Source organism: Uloborus diversus, chromosome 2, assembly GCF_026930045.1.
Source record: "Uloborus diversus isolate 005 chromosome 2, Udiv.v.3.1, whole genome shotgun sequence".
Taxonomy (NCBI): Eukaryota; Metazoa; Arthropoda; class Arachnida; order Araneae; family Uloboridae; genus Uloborus; species Uloborus diversus.
In genome coordinates this window covers 115,168,311-115,186,781 of record NC_072732.1, presented here as the reverse complement: position 1 = coordinate 115,186,781, position 18,471 = coordinate 115,168,311, and the positions used below count along the sequence as shown (strand labels likewise).

General features: G+C 31.4%; 1 protein-coding gene across 1 annotated transcript in view; it reads right to left on the bottom strand.

The window, feature by feature from the left end:
* The window catches only part of LOC129216000 (roundabout homolog 1-like), a 51,494-nt gene that overhangs the window by 10,096 nt on the left and 22,927 nt on the right, over nt 1-18,471 (bottom strand). The window contains exons 11-19 of the mRNA XM_054850135.1: nt 16,118-16,289; nt 14,147-14,335; nt 11,974-12,004; nt 11,060-11,191; nt 8,297-8,432; nt 3,564-3,645; nt 3,300-3,374; nt 2,987-3,165; nt 736-1,072 (exon numbers count right to left, since the gene is read on the bottom strand). Of these exons, the coding sequence (XP_054706110.1) occupies nt 736-1,072; nt 2,987-3,165; nt 3,300-3,374; nt 3,564-3,645; nt 8,297-8,432; nt 11,060-11,191; nt 11,974-12,004; nt 14,147-14,335; nt 16,118-16,289 (1,333 nt within the window). The remainder of the gene's footprint in view (nt 1-735; nt 1,073-2,986; nt 3,166-3,299; nt 3,375-3,563; nt 3,646-8,296; nt 8,433-11,059; nt 11,192-11,973; nt 12,005-14,146; nt 14,336-16,117; nt 16,290-18,471) is intronic.

Here is an 18,471-nt window from a genome sequence, read left to right as displayed (position 1 = left end):
GGTTGCAAAGCATTCTCGCAAAAAAATTTGCGGAATGCTCAAGTATTGTATTTTTCAATAATTCACCTATGAATGATTTAAAAACGATGACGAAACACTTTTTAGTTTTTACGAAAAACTAAAAAGACAAATAATCATAACTTTTTTTACCTATTCTGGTTAGTGAAAATTTTTGTTCTTAATTAACCTGAAATGATGTATATTGTAGTGATATTCATAACTTTATTTTAAAAATTCAATTCTTAAACAGCTTTAAATAGAAAGAACAAAATGGATGTGAAGGTCTCAGGGCAGAAATGTGACAAGACACAAGGAGTGACTTTTTGATCAAAATTTTTGTCTCTCATAACTAAAACTGAAATAAACATGACAATGGATGATGTCGTTTGGAGAAAAACATATCTGGTTTCAGTATTGCATAATATAGAATAAATTATACCTTTGAAAAATTTTACAAATATTTTTTAAAAGGTTGGAAGTTGTCCTACTGAAAAATTCGCATCATGTGGCATATTACATTATTGCTCCGAGCCTTTCAAATATTGTATTTTATTTAGCATTCACAGAGTCTTTATCCTATAAATAGCATCATTCATCGCAATGGCGAGACGCACCTCCCAAAATTAATTTCTGAATACACTACTGGGTAGGTCAACCTAAGTCTGTTCTTAGACCATGAGTAATTTACAAAGAGTAACAAAGACATACAAAATAATCCATAACTTTCTCACTTACCTGGATTGCTTTGCAATGAATTCATTTTCATACACTTTTCAGGACACATTATCTTTGAATTAGGATTGGGGTCACTAGCAAGTGATAGTAATGAGGACTGAATTCCTCTATCTACTCCAGGACTAGAACCATAGGATAATGGCGTGGGGATACTCGTGACAGGAAATCGAGGTCCCGTGGAGGAAGGAGGAGTGGGAGCTCTATTTACATCACCTTGAGCTCTGGTTAGACTGTGACTTAAAGGTCCTAATGAGGTATGCCTAGCTAATGCAGTGGACTGTAAACTGCGACTAATTTGAGGCGATTGATTCAAATTTGTTATGTTTTCTAAGGGAATCTGAAAAGGAAAACAAAATATGAAAAGCAGGAAAAATAAATTTCATCAAAACAGACAGACAGAAAAAAAAGTTATGAATTAGATCATGAAATAGAAAAGAGTTTTCAAAGTTCATAACACTTGTTGTTATATGACACATTCCTTTTTAAAACTAAAAAGATAAGATGTACAGGGTGTCCGAAAATTCCTTGGCACATTTTAAAAGTTCATAAAAAAAGTTGCAAATTGTAGTATGAATATGCGGTTTGCACCAAAATGCTCCATAGGTTCAAGAATTGAATTTATATTGACAGTTGTATCGCCACAGCAAGAAAAAGAAACGTAATGCGAGATAATTAGCCATTTTATTCGTAAAGCAATACCTTTCATTACCAGAACTCATTGTGTGCATCGTTTGTGACATAAGATGAACTTGAGAATCGTTTAGATGTGGTTCAATCAAGATATGGGGCACACATTGAACTCTGGAAATGAAGGATATTGCATTATGTTTAATAACATGATTAAAATCTCACATGACGTTTCTTTTTCCTACTGTGACGATACAGTCATCAATGTTAATTACTTATAATTACTTTTTTCTTTCCTTTTTTACGATGCCATAAAAAAAGTCTTGAAACTGCGAAGTATTATGGCGCAAACCTCATATTCATACAACAATATGTTGCTTTTCTATAAATTTTTAAAATGCGTCTAGGACTTTTTGGACACCCTGTATAGCTACAGTACAAAAGCTTTAAACTGCCGATCTATATTAAGCAATTCTGTTGAACTTACACCCCTTTTCAGAAATAAAAAATGAATTGAGTAGTTACAAAAGCACCGTCTTCTAAATTACTCAGGGATTCGTGAATTAAAAAACAGAATTTTGGACTTTGCCTCAAAACATTTTCACCCACAACCTATATATGCTGCACAATGTGTGCTAATTTTGATCATGGTGCATGTTCATTTTAATGGAATTTTATTTGCATGTGGTTTTTTAATTATTAAATTCTGCTATGATTATTTATAATGCAAATTCAATTCCCAATTATGTTTCATAAGTACAGGTTTCAGATTAGTAAAAGAAAGCTGAAATTCAAAGGACACAAACTTTTATAAACTTGACTATACTAGATTAACAACACTAAAACCATAGCAATTACCCCATACATTATTCAGTTTAAAGTGATGGGATTTAGCTGGTATTCACTGGTTTGAGTGAACGTTTTTTAAAATTTCTCAAAGTTTCGCATATTTACTCTTTAAATTTCTGAAGCTCCGCAAACAAGTACATAAAGACAGTAAAACTTATTCAGCAATTTTTTGAGGTTTTCAAATATGAAATCGGTGCAAACAAGAACAGAGATTTTATTTCAAACGTTTTAGAAAATTTTGAAATTTATAGCATCCCAAAAAGGGGGGGGGGGGGGGGAATCCAGAAATAACCTTAAAACCATCACTGTAAGTTCTGCTGAAGCTGAAGGACGCTTCATCCTAATGGATACAATTTGTTCAGAGGAAAAACAGATAACCTGTCAAAAATATTTCAAACATAATGATAATTAACCCCATAGTTGGATAACCACTAAAAGATTGGAACCCGGAGCCAGTGTTAACAGAGTGGTTAAGCAATAATAATCACAATTTAGAAGAAGTAAGTTAAGAAATTCCCAAAAAAATGTTGTGCATTTTTTGTTGAATTAAATGAGCTTGAAAACTTAGTTTTCATTTATTTATTCATACATTTTTAAAATATTTCATTATTACAAAGCTAATACTTCATTACTATTATCCCTATAAAACATTTCAAGCGTACCAGTTTTTGAATGGTTTGATTCCCAGCACTGAGTATTAAATATATTAAGAAATACAAATTATGTTTTAATAGCACATTGAGACATTATTAAAAACAATGTATAATCATCATACTTGGGAATGAATGTTCCTAATGGGATATGGATTTCTTAGATTGGATGATGAATGTGTAGGTGAACCCCTTTCACTAGGAGGATGATCTGGGGGTGGAGGAATAAACTCCATCCAATTCAGAACACTACCTTTCTGACCAGATCTCAATCTCTTCCTTCGAATAGGTAAACCATATTCATCTGAAAAAAAGAAGAAAACAGTAAAACTTTGCTCAACTGCAAATAAATAAATATTTTTAAAAACAGACTCTTTAAAACTCAATTTATTTTTGAATCATTGTATGTTTGAGAGGAAAAAAAAAACAATTAAATACCTGTTGTGTAACTGCCAGAATCACTAGATGGACTTATCACATTTCTGGCATCTAGAAGTTGTTCTGTTACACAATCTATAAAATAAATTAAAAACTAGAGTCAGCAAATTTAATTTTAACTCTAACTTAAAGGTAATAAACAAATGTTATTACTATGAACAGAAAAGACATTTCACAATATTACTATATGATTAAAAGTAATTATTTTCATACATAATCTCTATATCTTAAACTTATCATATAACTGGCAAGTATTAAGCTTACCTTCAATTAAACGTGCTTCCATATCATACATTTTCTCTGACTTTTTGCTAACTTCAGATCCACTGCTCCTACCTTCATGAACCTATTACAAAAGATGGCAATAGTAAATAAAATAGATAGTTTTAAACATTTGTACTTTTTAAAACCAAATACTACAATCAACTTTAGAATGTCTATCCTACAGAATAAATAAGTTACTAATTTATTATTTTAATTTTTTTTTTAAGTATAAAACTAATAAATTTAATAAATAGAACTATAAAAAATCATTTCAAAAGACTAAAGTTTGAGGTTAATATCTTAAAAGCACAATTAGTTACAGAACTACTTTTACAAAATTTTGTTTCGATTGATTTTAAGTTGCATTTACAATAACAATATTTTGGGGTTGCTTTTGATTATCATCAAAATCTATCCAAAATATTAAGTTAACAGCTTTTGTTGGTTTCTTGAGCAACTTTTCTAAATTATTTTTTAAATTTGGTGAGTTATTAAAGCCTTAATTAGCCGATAAGTACATAACAAATAGCTGATTTCTTTCATAATACAGTTGATTTACACAAAAACCACCAAAACTATTTTTCAAAGCTCATTTCAACATCCTTTTTAGGTACATTGTAATGTACGCCTTGTTACCTTCTTCCTCACATTTGCATAGCTCTATAAATATTGGAAAAAACCTTAAAATAAATCAATAAATAGATAAATAAATAGTAAGTCTACTTTTACATTTCTTCTCTTAAGTTTCCTTTAAAATAGCATAACAGTTTAACTAAGTTGATGCTTAATACTAATAATTCATCAAATAAATAAAAAAAAAGGAAAAGAAACAAGTTGAAGAGAATTTCAAAAAGAATACTTCAATGTGCTCATTTAAGATGTGCATTTTGGAACTATTTTTGGAAGTAGTAGGTACTGAAAACAATCAGCAAAACAGAAAAAGCTATTTAAAAATATGTATATGTTACGGCCAAAGCCCGAAGTCCGGCCAGTTCGCGAACTGGCTGGCCAATTCGCGAATTGGCCAAGAGGTTTGGCCAAAGCCCGAAATACTTGCAATTAATATTGCATTTTCTACTTTGGCTAGCCATTTCGCGAAGTGGCCAGAAATTCTTGGCCAAAGTCCGAAATGATTACGAAATCTTTTAGATTAACAGGTAAACGACGCATGTGTCGCTTCCAGTGTGACGGCGCGGTGTGCAAGTGGTAGAAACTAGAAAATAAGGGTTGGTTCAGGGCCGTCGAGAGCCAAATCGAGTCCCTTGTCAGTTTCGCCACCAGGCCCGCCTCCCTCTATAAAACCAGTCAAATTTATAGTACTTTAATACAGAGTCGGATCCCTAGTTTCCCACTAGGCTGATATGATGTCATCTCGTTGAGCTTGGAGGGTGCAACCATGTCCCTGTGAAGGTCGTGACAATAGATATTCTAAACTTCGACCTCGTTTTTCTTGGTGTTAGTTCTTCGACTGAGCTATGAGTATGTATTTCTGATATTTTCACTTCTATATGTGAATACTTTCAGTTGAAATTACATGCGATCGCTAATAAAGTGTCATTCAAGTATTGTGTAGGCATTTTTTTATTCATTTTGTACCTCCCCCCCCCCCCCACTTTGTGAGAAAAAATAAGCATGCGCTATACCCCTTCCCTTTTTGCTTATATAAGATTTTATGCCATATTGTGCGTCACAGGATGCTCTTTTCCCACGTTTTTTGTTGTTCATTATTTAATGCTTACCCAAGAATTTTTGTGACCCCACTTCCCTTGTCAGAGAAAATAAGCAGCCCTTAGTCTCCCCTTTCCGCCTACATAATACTTGACCGGTCCCAGCTAAGGTTAAGCCTAAGGCTGTGTTTCTCAACCTTTCAGTGTGTGTGACACAAATTTTAAATATAATTTTCATTCTGAAACCAAACCTAATCACAAGTAAGGAATTTAGCGTGTGCTCCCCTCCCCAGAATTCCATTTAAAATCGGTTCTATTTAAAATCGCTCTGAATCCCGAATTTCTACAAAACCACATCTCACAGAAAATCTCCAAGCCAAAATCAGTCATGACTAAAAAATTAGCTATAAAGTAGTGATGAAAATCCAAATATAGCAACTTAATCTTCGGCAACACACGTTTTGGAAAGGACTTATTGCACGAATAATATGAACTTGTTTCCATTTAGAAATTAATTAAATAATCATGTCTGATTTTTTTTTCTTGAAATATGCTTTATTGGAAGTAGAAAGTTTAAAATTTGAGAAGCTGCAAATGTTTTTTTTTTCTTTCTGCTTTCATTTGTGTAGAATTGACAATTAAAAAACGAGATAGCAAAGATGGGAAATTTAGCATGTTTTGCGCTGAGTCCACGCGATTAGTCTGTACTCACGGTCTATTCACACCGTTGCGTTGGTGCGACAAGCCATTTCGAAAAGTATGAGAGTACTTTTATTAATTACAAGCTATACCCGCATGACGATTCCCGTGCTAAGAATTTAAAGGAAGGTTCTTAAATAAATCAAAATCCCCCCACCCTCCCATCTCTGATGCAAAATAATCATTTTCTTATACTGAAATGCGTATACTCTTTAAGAAAATCTATTTAAAAAAAATCTGCAATTGTAAAATATTTTGCTACATGAAAAAGACATTAAAATACATAAAAAGTTGCTTTAAAATGTAAAATAATTAATAGAATGTAGTTTTTTCTCCAAACTCGCCCAGTTACCACGCTTCCTTATCCAATCGATTTGCGAGCGAAGCGAACTCCGGTCGATTAGCGATATAACCTTTCTTACGAAAGCGTTTAAAGGATAATCCCGCTCTCTCGCCTTCCTCGCAGAGAAGGTAAATAAAAACACATTGTATCTAGAACCAAAGGAAAATCTCGCTTATCCATCCCCCGTAGAAGAAAAAAGAATTTAGCTCAAATATACGCAACGTAAATTATATAAATGAATTCCGCATCCTCAAGAAGAAAAAGTTTTGAATTAAAACTTCGCATTGCAAATACAGCTATAGACGAAGAGAAAACCAACTAAAATACACGCAATCAATTCAGCCTTAAAATAAATGCAGTAAAGCATGCGTGAAAACGTTAAAAAAAAAAAAAAAGAATTAAAATAAATACTATGACAGTAAGAACAACCTTTCTTAAATGTAAGGAAAATATGCTTAATTTTCTAGATTGCTTTCTCTTCCGAAATATTGATTCAAAAAAATTTGGACTGCTTATAAAGGAAAAAACAATGCTAAGAGAAAATTAAAATAAATATAATGACATTTATGTATAAAGTATTAATAAGGACATGTTGTAGGGGAAGTTTGACAAAAAGCGGCATTAAAGAAATGTCCTTAAATAATATTAACAACACAACTATTTTCGCTTTTTATTTGTTTTAATGAGCCCTTATTATGGAGGCTTTCCAAAATAATTTAAAATTTTTTGAAGCGATATTTTTTGGTACAATGTGATCCAGGATCTTTAAAATTAAGTCTACGGAGCAGAAAAAGACTGTCGATCGTCCTTAATTTCATTTACCTTTGCATTCGCACACTTTACACAACGCATTTATTTAAGATATAATTCGCTCATTTGAAGGGCGCAAATGTACTTCTTTACGCTATCACGTTGTTACATCATGTACTTTCACTGAATAATATCTATTATGGCTTAAATACGGAAAAGAATAACACGAGATATTTTTATGCATTTCAAGCTTTTCAACAAAGAGGTATCACATATATTTGAACTCGTTTTTGAAGCAAGTGTACTTTAGAAAAAAATATTACATCGAAGTACTCATTTCAAAATACTTCATTTTTTAAATTGTGTAAAACAGTCTGCTCCTCATTTCTTTTTTCGTACTTTGGCCGATCGCCCATAGCCACTTCGCGAATTGGCCGGCCAAAGCCCGAAATGAAGAGAATTTCGGGCTTTGGCCGGTAAGTTTTCAGCAATGTTGGCCAGTTCGCGAATTGGCTGGCCAATTCACGAACTGGCCGATTTCGGGCTTTGGCCGTAACATATATATAGGAATGACTTTAAGGGGTGTCTTTTTTTTTTTTTTTTTGCATTGACCCAGAAAAAAATATTTAGCCACTTACGCAATGCTATCATTAGCAAGTTTCAATAAATAAATTGTTACATTTAAGCGTACCTATTTATTTATTGTATTTTTGCTTTAATTTTAACATTGATTTTTTTTATTTGTAGTAAGTTTAATTTTTCTGATTAAGTATGATTTTTGCAGGAACATAATTGAATTTGTAATGATTTTTTTACATACATTTTATACAGTGTACTGGTGAACAATTTATTAAATATTGGAAATAAAATAGTTTATATCCAGTGCCAAATGGAATCTATGAAGTGAAAATATATACTCTTCAAAAAATCATTACAGCATTAATTTTGAATGCCTTTGAAATCAATGTAAAACTGGCATGACCTTTTATAGTTGTATAAAGGAAAATAATTTAAAATTATAAAAACATCTCAATGGAGTTTTTCATTTAAATGTGCACGATTATAAAGGTTTAGAAAATACTATAAAATATGCCACCTCTTCAATTGGTACTATCATTACATTTATTTTGCATTTTCTGCTTTTTTTTTTTGGCAGAACAAAAAGTTGCATTCTTTCCGATTTATCGTTAATACATGAATAATTTTCTAACATGTTTGTTTTTATAACAATTACTGAAAATTCAAGAACTTAGAGGACAAGTTGTGTTACGTACAGAACCACTATGATGCCTTGCTGAAGGATTAATCAAAGTAGTTGTTGCATATGGAGCAGGAACTGCAGGAAGTTCCTTTTTGTAAAATGTAGTCATATTATGAGTGTCCACTTCAGCATAATCTGAAGCTCCACCACTGCTTAAAAAAGGGGAATACAAGCTGTAAATAACAATTAAAACAGGCTACAACGCATGCATCACAAACAACAAATTTAAATAACATTGAAAATGAACACACATATATGCAAAAAATACTAAATATTACTAACATTGGGAAATTTTCATTTATATTACATAGAAAATAAAGCTAGAGTGCACAATAATGTGCATTGATAGTTTCATACACAGTTAAATCTTGTTACAATGAAGTTCAATGGATGGCAAAGGTAATGACAATTAAAACAAGACTGAACATTATTTTGCTAAAATGGATGCTTCATTGTATAAGTAAGTATCCACTGAAATGAGATTTCACTGCGACATCAAATCTATGAACTAAAACAAAAGTGTGATTAGCCTATGGCAGATATAGCAATAGCCCTTTTTGAGCAAAAAGGCAACAGCATAAGGCTTCAAAAAGGGGGGGGGGGGCTTCTTATGACTTGAAAATGGTTAATTGGGATCAATGTAAAACATATCCTTAAATTATTATTTCCTTGTCTACCAGTAACTGTAGCATGCTGGGAAAGAAGTTTCAGCAAAGTTCATTAAAAAAATCTTTCAACATGTTAGTTGCTAGGAGCATTTATGAGAAAATACCATTCAGTGTGGAGATATTGAAGAATAGCCACTTTTTTGTTTAAATTGTTTCAAGAAAATACATTCAAATTTTTGATGAGTAATGTTTTAAGTACATTAATGATACAGTCCTGAAATTAATCACACTATAATTTTTAGTTTATCACATTTTATGGTGTTAGTCGAGGTTGAAACCTGCGACCTGAAGGAAAAGTTTACAGTCAGTTCACTGAAAACTGAACAAACAGATCAGCGTCAGTCACTGGTGACTGACGTGGTAGGTAACGTTGTTAAAAGATGTAAAGACTCTCATTGCAGATTTTTCATTTTCTTTCATTTTGTCACCTACTGTAACGTTAGCTTTATTGTACAAGCTTGCTTACTTGGTTTTGATGGGGAAAAAAGTGTGAAAAATAAGTTTAATTCCAATATTTCCCTATTGTTAATACTGAATCCAAAATGCATTTCTTCAAATATCTTGAAAACTCATTCCTGCAGATACTGCCATTTACCTACTCATGGCAGCTCTGTGAAGCAATAAGGATGGGGCTTAAATCTATTATTAATGAAATATACTGTGTTAACTGAATAATATTTTTAAAATCCTAAATGAAATGCCAATGCAATAGTCACCAAAGCAAAACCACAATAATGGCAAATTCTGTGATTGTCTGCTCTTTTAAAATGTAGTGATTTCTTCCATTGGTATTGAGTATTCATTTAATAAAACATTTAGTATGTTACAGTTACTTTGCAATGGAACCAAAATCTCTTCCAACACTTTTGAAATAAAATCTTTATCTGCTTTTTGATGGATACAAGATTCAGATTCAAAACATTAATACAGTAATGTTTTGAATGGATGAATGTCTGAATGAAAAAATTTATGAACTTTGATAAGAATTTAAAAAAAAATTAATTAAAGGGCTGGATCTTGCTGAGCAATCCTATAGTCAGATGGTATCCTTGAGCTTATGCATTTTTTTTTTCCTTGGAACTGATTGTGAAGTGGTTGGTAATGAAAAGTAAGAATATTACCCATATGTAGAAATAACAAAATAGAAAATCAAGGCAATGAAACACACAAAATAGCAATAAAATTTACTGGCATGTATTTTGGAGTTACAAGGAACCCCTTTATCAATGCATACAGTTAAGAAGATAGGATTCCAATCCTATAAAAGCATAAAGCGTAAAATAAAAAGCAAAACCATACACTCAAGATTATTTTCATGAAAAACTCACAATTTTATGCATTAATAAAGTAGAGCTATCAAATTTTAACTTTCTACAAAATTTAAAGTACACTACACAATTAGAGAAAAATAGATTTCTTAGCATTTTGTATGTTTTTCAACTTCAAGATAATTCTAGTTTAATAATTGATTTGAGTGAATAAATAATGTATCTTTTTCCTAATTTAGATTATTCATGAATTCTGAATTCAAGTAAAAATAAAAGTTCTGTTTTCGATAATTCTAAGAAATCGGTATTGAATGTCTTTAATGCTCAAATCAACATAGTATGCAAATGGTTAATAAACCATACAAATTACCAGAAAATTTTAAGGCATATAGTGTTTGTTTTCGCAATAAATTTAAGTATTTATAAGAAGTTCTTAAAAAAATCAATGAAAACATGCAGAACAAGAGTCTATTCTTTATGATGACAGAAATGAGTCTTTAATGTCAAATGAATTAATAAAGTTGATAAGTGAAGAATAATATAGAAAGGTGAAGAAAAAAAAACTTAAGTAATAAATTTGCTGCAAATACAAAAAGAAAGAGAGAGAACGACTATATTAAGTCAGAAATAAATTAATATTAGTGTGTTTACCTTTGAACTAGAGGTAAAAGTTAAATAAATAACATAATGAAAGAACAAAATTGCAAACAATTGCTATTTTTTTTCCAGTAAAGCAGTTTTTTATTCAACTTAAACATTCAGTAATTTAGTAAATTTATATTTTGTAATGATGAGAATATGCATGACACTTGGGTTTTAGCAACCAAGCTACATACATACCTTATGTAACTACGATCCACTCCAGCATTTACATTATTTAGCAGTTTATCATCAGGTAAGCAAGTTTTTCCTGAAGGGGCAGGATGCCATGCTTGATTAATCCAGAGAGTCTCACGTGCACTCACCCCAACTCTACATAAGATTTACAGTAAAGAGATGTTAGATGGGTTAAAGAAGAAACCACACCGCCACCAGAACATGCATATTAAAGCATTAAAGATTAACTATAAAATCCGTAGCTTTTCCATTTAAAAGAATTTCCTGGAGATTAAAAAAAAAAAAATTATTGTGTAGCTGAAGTTGTGGAGTTGTAATTATAAATCATAAATTGTTAACATCACAATTTTCGAAAATATTAAAAAAAATAAAATAAAATAAGTACATACACACACACATTTAATTACATTTTATTAAAAAACCTTTATTCATTAAAATAAAGGTTTTTTAATTAAATGTGTTAGTTATTTACCCTCAATTAATTAATAAAACACAACAAAAGTACAATCTAGAAAAAAATGAAGTTTTGTTAAATGATTCCTGATTTGATTTCAAAATTCTAATTGTTAAAGCTTAAACATCTTAATACATACATTGTTTTTCATTAATATGTAAAAATATTTTTTAAATACAAATTGTTTTGCAAGGGTACAACTGCTGATTGAAACTTTCACTTCTCTTCAATTCTTTTCATTAATTTTATATATTGACATTCATTAAGAATGGCAAATTTAAGACAGATTTTTCAATGAATAGGGCAAAATTATGTGGAAGAAAAAAAGGGGGGGGGGGGAGTTATAGAACGTAATGTAATAGATAAGCATTATAATAATGTTTCAAATTTCCATAGCATGTCTTTAAGTAATGTATTATACGCTTATTTTCCATGAACTATCATATCATAAAAGTCAACTTACCGAACATCTTCAGGTTTATGGGGTGGACAAGCTGAAATTTAATAATTAAAAATTAATTATATAGAAATGTTTATACAAGAGTAACTTTATGAATAAAAATGCAAAAGGTGTTCCAAAAATCAGTTCCCTCATACTTTTTAACAAGAAAGCTTTGTTGTAAATAGAAACACACAAAACAAAATACAAAAGTTTTTCAATTTTTCTAAAACCATGATCCATATTAATACACGTGTTATTCTAGGAACTCAATTTCAAGAAATCCTCTTGGTAAAAATTAGGCACTATAAAGAACCTAAATTGGCTTGTTAGCACCAATTTTTACCAGGATTATTTCTTAAAATTAGTTCCAGTATTCAAAAATTATGCACCAGTTATGCAAGATGTGTTCATAGATAGTGTAATATACTAAAATGAGATTTGGGTAATGTTCAGTTATGGAAGGGATAGATACAAAGGTGAGAAAGCCTGTACATAAAAGAAAAAAAAATTGAAAGTCAAACTGGACATTTGTACAAAAATTTAACCTTTATAGCACTTAAATCAAAATAATTTGCTTTAAACAAAAAAAAAAAAAGCCTGATTTAAATTTATGAAACCCAATACATAACGTTGTACCTGTTTTGCTCAGTCTCAATAATTTTTTCCTGCTCTAATCAAAATATTTTCCCAAAACTGATATAGTAACATGAACTTTTCAAGAAGTTTCGTCCAGAACTAAACAAGTCTACTTTCCCATATACCAACATCAATTTTCTAGCATCTGATCAATATTTTCTTGATTGGCTAAAACTGCATATTAAGTCATTGTACCTTATTAACATTTTAAGATGATTTCCAAAAACAAAATATAGAATCAGAAATTGTTTCTTCCTCATTGCCAAGACTAAAAATAAACAAATATACTTTAGAAAATAAGTAAATAATAAAATGTCCTCTTAAATAAACAGTTTTCACCAAAAATAAAAAATTGTCTGTACAGCTCTTTTTTTCTGATTAAAAAAACACTCCAAATTTCTATTTATTTCCTGTTGCCAAATATAAAATTAATTAAAACTTTAAAATGAAAATAAAAATAAATTATTGTAACAATTATTATTTCACAGTAGAAACCAAGTCTGAGTCACAGTAGAAACCCATCTGAGTTGGAGTCGAAATTGGACTAGTTTTGTGGTAAAGGTGTTGGAGTTAGCAATCGAAGGCTTCAAAAGAGAGTCAGAGTCAGTCATTTTCACTCTGATTCCACATTTCTGGCAAGGCTGAGGAGACGGAGAAGAGCTGTGCAGTCGAAATTGGACTGATTTTGGGGAAAAGGAGTCGGGAGTCGAAGGCTTTAAAATTCACAGAGTCAGATTCCGTCATTTTCCCACTGAGTGTCTGTATTTCTACAAGACTGAGGAGTTAAGAGTCGGACTTGGACAGATTTTGGAGAACAGGAGTCAAAGTCGAAGGCCCTAAAATTCTAAGAGTCAGGAGTGGTCAATTTCCCACTTTCCAGGCCCTGGTAAAAACATTTGTGCTTTAAATTAATTTTGTTTTGATTCAGTCATATTATCTCTGACTTGCGTCAATGTCTAGTCTACAGGATATGGAACTTCAATTTTTTATTAATAACTTTTTTTTATGTCTTGAAACCAAAAATTAAGAATATATTCAGAATCTGCATGATTTGTTCAATTTTTTGGTGCCAAAAAATAATTTTTCATGTTGTTGTTTTTGAAGTTAAAACCTTAAAACAGCTCTATCAAAAAACTTCCTGTTCTATATATGCTCTTCATTAAGAGCTTTTTTCAACAAAGTTTGTTTGAAGCAAATCCACCTTTAAGTTTGGGATTATATTGCTATTAAATTTCCCCATAAGTAATAATGTTAAAAAAATTTTGAACTGTTCAAGATTGAACGAAAAATTGTTCAAATTAAAAAGTAAATAGGAATGAGTAATAAGAAAAAATATTGGAATGAAGTATCCTTGCAAGACCTTTAGAACAAAAAAAACAAAAAACTTTTCTTTGAATCAGTCTATTTACACAAAAGTTATTGGTGGGAGGGGGGGGGACAGACCAACCAGCACACATTTTCCCCATCTCAAAACCCAACTTTCTGCTTTTTAATTATTTCATATTTCTTTATTCCCCATTTTCAACAATAGTTCAGACAAGAAATTGCAGAAACTTACCACTCAAATGAGCTTGTAGTCCTTTTTTCAGAGCTGTTCTTCTTTTGATGAACATGATGATGAAAAATATGGATAATAATATGAATATGATACCACCAATGACTGCAATGAACCAGGGTTGCCTTATGACATCATTAATGTCAGAAACACTTGTTGGTTTGCCATCAAATGCAGTAACTGCTCCGTAATCTGTTTAAAAAAAAAAAGAAACATTCTTTATCTTGGTTTAAAATTTAAAAGCATTTTTTAATATGTGTAGATACAATCATATTCAAAACCAAAAGTGACTGGAGAGTCAAAAAAAAAGGAAGGGGGTCAAAAGAAGTGTTTGGGGTTAGGGGTGGTCACCCTGAAGTTGATTTGTTGTTTTTTCCCCCCTATAAACTTTGGCAATATTATTGGATTTAACCTCACTGATTGAATAAATTCTAAAAAATGTAGAACAGGGCCTCAAAAATTTGGTTGAGTAGCCACTTCCTTCTTTTAATTCTAAGTTCTATTCCTATGAAACAGTGTGAGAAAAGTCTATTAATCCTTCCAATTCAAAGTTTCATTCTTATGAAATAATAACATAAGAAAATTCTTTTAATTTGGAATTATTAGTGTTAGTATTCTTACGTGCATTTTTATATATTTTTTTTATTCATTTTTGAGCAATCACGATTGCTTATTGCTTTCATTTGACTGTCCTTGACGTTACGGTTCCTTTTTCAGCTTGGACCAGGGCTGCAGCACCACAGTCCACCGGCGGCGGCGTGGCTGGTCCTGAGCACTGTCCACCGGAATCCACTTTTGCTGGGCGGTGGCGTCCATGTCCTACACACGCATGCTCATATACACTCCCCTACGTGCGCACGCCTTTACACACATACACACGCCTACGTGCACACACGTAAGCCTACACACAACTATACACACGTAACCACCCAGGAGGAGGGACATGCTTGGGGGGGGGAGCCGTTTCTAGAAACAATAACTCTAATCAGTAGGGTCTTGTCGCAACTCGTGATTGCGAAAAACATAATTTGAATTCAAAGTTTCGGAATTCAAATTAGAATTAATGGGGGGAAGTAGGTCACAGATTTTACTTTTTTTATTATTTTTTTTTTTATTTTTTTATTTATTTATCTTTTTTTTTTTGTGAAATAAATAAATTCACTCTGTAAAAAAAAAATCATTATTCAATGGATCCTGAAAAGGGGACAGTTGATGCCCCCATACAAGCCACCTATGTTCAAGAAAGATAAAACTATGTATATAAATGTCTTTTAAATGGAGGTTCTAAAATATACATATTGATTTGATCAGATTGTTTGAGGTGTTTTAATATCAAAAAATTATTTTAAAATAAGATGATATACTATTCAAACAAAAATGTCATAATTTTGACACAGAAATATCAATAGTTTCGCACAGATTCCCCCCCCCCCTTTTCCCATAATTGGAGAACTGGCTATCAGTAGAAATTCGAGTCTGAATTAAATGTTGAATAAATATATTTATACTCTACTTGGGGGCATGGAAAGAAAAGACCTTTTTGGCATTACGCATCTGTAAAGTTATTGTCGATATTTAAAAGATGTATACTGAACATTGTTAAATTTTGATTTTTGCAAGGCAAACAAGTTCCTTGCTTACAAAAGAAAAAGTTTTTTTGCAGGTAGAAAAAAACTATTTAGTGAAATTGCATTTTTAGCAGCTATTGCAATGACTATAATTCCATAAATTTTAAAAAAATGTACTTTTTGACAGGAACCCAATGAAAAAAATAAATTAATAAAGGCATAAGACACTGTTGTAAATATACCAACAGACAAACTTTTCTGTCTTTCTAATCTAAAAATAAGTTTATATAACCACCACTGAGAACATTTTCTGGTTCCATCAAAATAAAATTCACAGTAAAATAATCCTACATTGTGCGAGTTACAAGAATGTTGTGAAACTTTTGCAAAATAGTCAGAAGCTTACCAATTTTAGGATGGATTGAAGGTGAAAATGGCCCAATACCAGATGAGGTGAATGCTGCGGCTTTAATATTATAGGTGGTTCCAACTGTTAAATTAGTTAGAGTGACAGAAGTTGTTGTAGAATTTGTTGTTATTTGGGCATAAAGTTGAGACGAGTTATCCAAAACCCTAATCTGTAAAGAACACAAAAATATAAAGCAATGAATTACAATAACTGTTCTTAACTTATAGTAAGTGTGTTTTAAAGAACAAAATTTACTTTCTTAATTTGTACTATACACTTGAAAGGTACTTTGCAACATAAATTCGATAAATTTAATAAAAATCATAAAAAGAGTTGTAATAATAAGCATAATTTCAAATATGCTTAAGGTAAATGCTTGACCAGGGCCGCGCCAAGCATGATTTGCGCCGTCGTGCAAATGTCTTTCGTGCGCCTTTATGCTCTGGCATTCGAGAAAAATATAGTTCACACCTGGAGAGAGGTTTTGTAGACAAATATAAAATGAAAAAAAAAGGCATTTAATTTATACAAAAAATGTGTGAATATTTAATTTCGCAATATGGTGTACGTTTTGACTTCATATCTCGAAATTATTCCGAGCTGAGCAGCTCCTCTGATGTGCTAATATAACACCTTTTGGAAGAAGAAAATATTTTAACACATATGTGTTTACACTATCTATCCAATCTCTAAGTGATGAACAATTAATAAACTTTTATGCCTGTCAAAACATAACAGGAGCAGTGGCGCAACTAGAAAATAGTTTAGGGGGGCACAAATTGAAAAAAATATCTTTTAATAAGACGGCTACAAGGGTTCTTCCCGGAAAATTTTTGAAACTTGTAGTTTGAAAAATGCAATTTTAAACGGTTTTTGGTGATGTTATGGGGGAAAAGGGTACAAGGGATTCCACGAAAATTTATAGAAATTGAAGCCTGAAAACCTGATTATAGGCCATATTTATTGACGTTAGAATATGGGATGGAATGGAACTCTGCGATTCTACCAAATCATTTTTTTTTTGTGAAGAATAGATATAAATCAATTCCTTTTCTCCCCTCTAATTTTTCGAAATTGAACTTCCAAAAACACAATTGTAGACGACTTTGAAGATTTTTATGCGAATGAAATTCTGTAGATCCCTCCTGGAAAATTTTTCAAAATTAACGTCCTAAAAACCCAAGCAGCATTCTATGATATTAGGAGAAGTGGTTCGGAGGCTATTCTAACTTAAATTTTTCGTAAGTCATGTTTGAAAAACCTAACTTTTGATGATATTTAAGGAAAGAGGTTCGGAGGCCATTGTCCGAATATTTTCTGAAATTGAAGTTTTAAATACGTGATTGTATGACCATATTTAGTAACATTAGGGCCGGCAAATCTTTCAAAATTGAAGCTCTAAAAACACAATTTTAAGTGATTTTCGAACGGAGTTTCAAGCGATGTTATTTCATATTTGGGAGTTTTCGCGAAATTTTGTGAAGCTAAAGGTCTGGAAACGAAATTTGAGTCTTTTTGGGGGGGGGGGGGATTCGGCGGAGTGGCATTTTGAAAACTTTTTGATTTTTAGGCGAACTAGAAAAAAGAAAAATAATAAGGAAAAGAAAAAAGAAATAGGACGGAAATGGATTAGCTGACTAATTAGCTGAAACTAGTGAGAATTTTTAACCCAAAGATTTATTTTTAAAAGAAATTAAAGTTTTACCCCAACATCATTACTTTTTCCTTATTAAAATCACTTTGTTTTCCAAAGACAAATTTTTTTCACCCTTTAATAGTAAATATTTTTGAAAAACATTCAACTATGCAGTCTGGAGGGGAGGGGCATAGAGAGGTGCCCTATGTATCCCTACCCCCTTCTGGTTGCGCCACGGAATAGGAGGGTATTGATTATAATTCTAAATTGAAGGATAATATTGTAGAGGATATTCCACTTTAAAATCTGAAACTGAAACTTGCCGGTAAAACAAATAATTCTGAATTACGAATCGTTAAAAAGGCATTTAATTTAATATCTAAAACAAACACATTGTCCAAAGCTCTTTTTTAATTTTATACACAAATAGTTGAAGAAAAAGGGGGTAGAGGAATTGAGTAATTATGGTCAAGTTGTTACTTTTCAGAACTAAAAAGGTTATCTAAATTATTGTCTACAATATATGCATTTTACGCACTAAGTAAATAATATGCAAATGTGCTTACCGTATATATTAATGTATGATAACATGATGCAGTGGATTTACCATGAACCACGAACAATAGTTAAAAATCACAAAAAGACATATTGCATGAATTATAATATGTCATATACACCGCAAGAACCAAATTGGGGAATAGCAAATTTCTTGCGC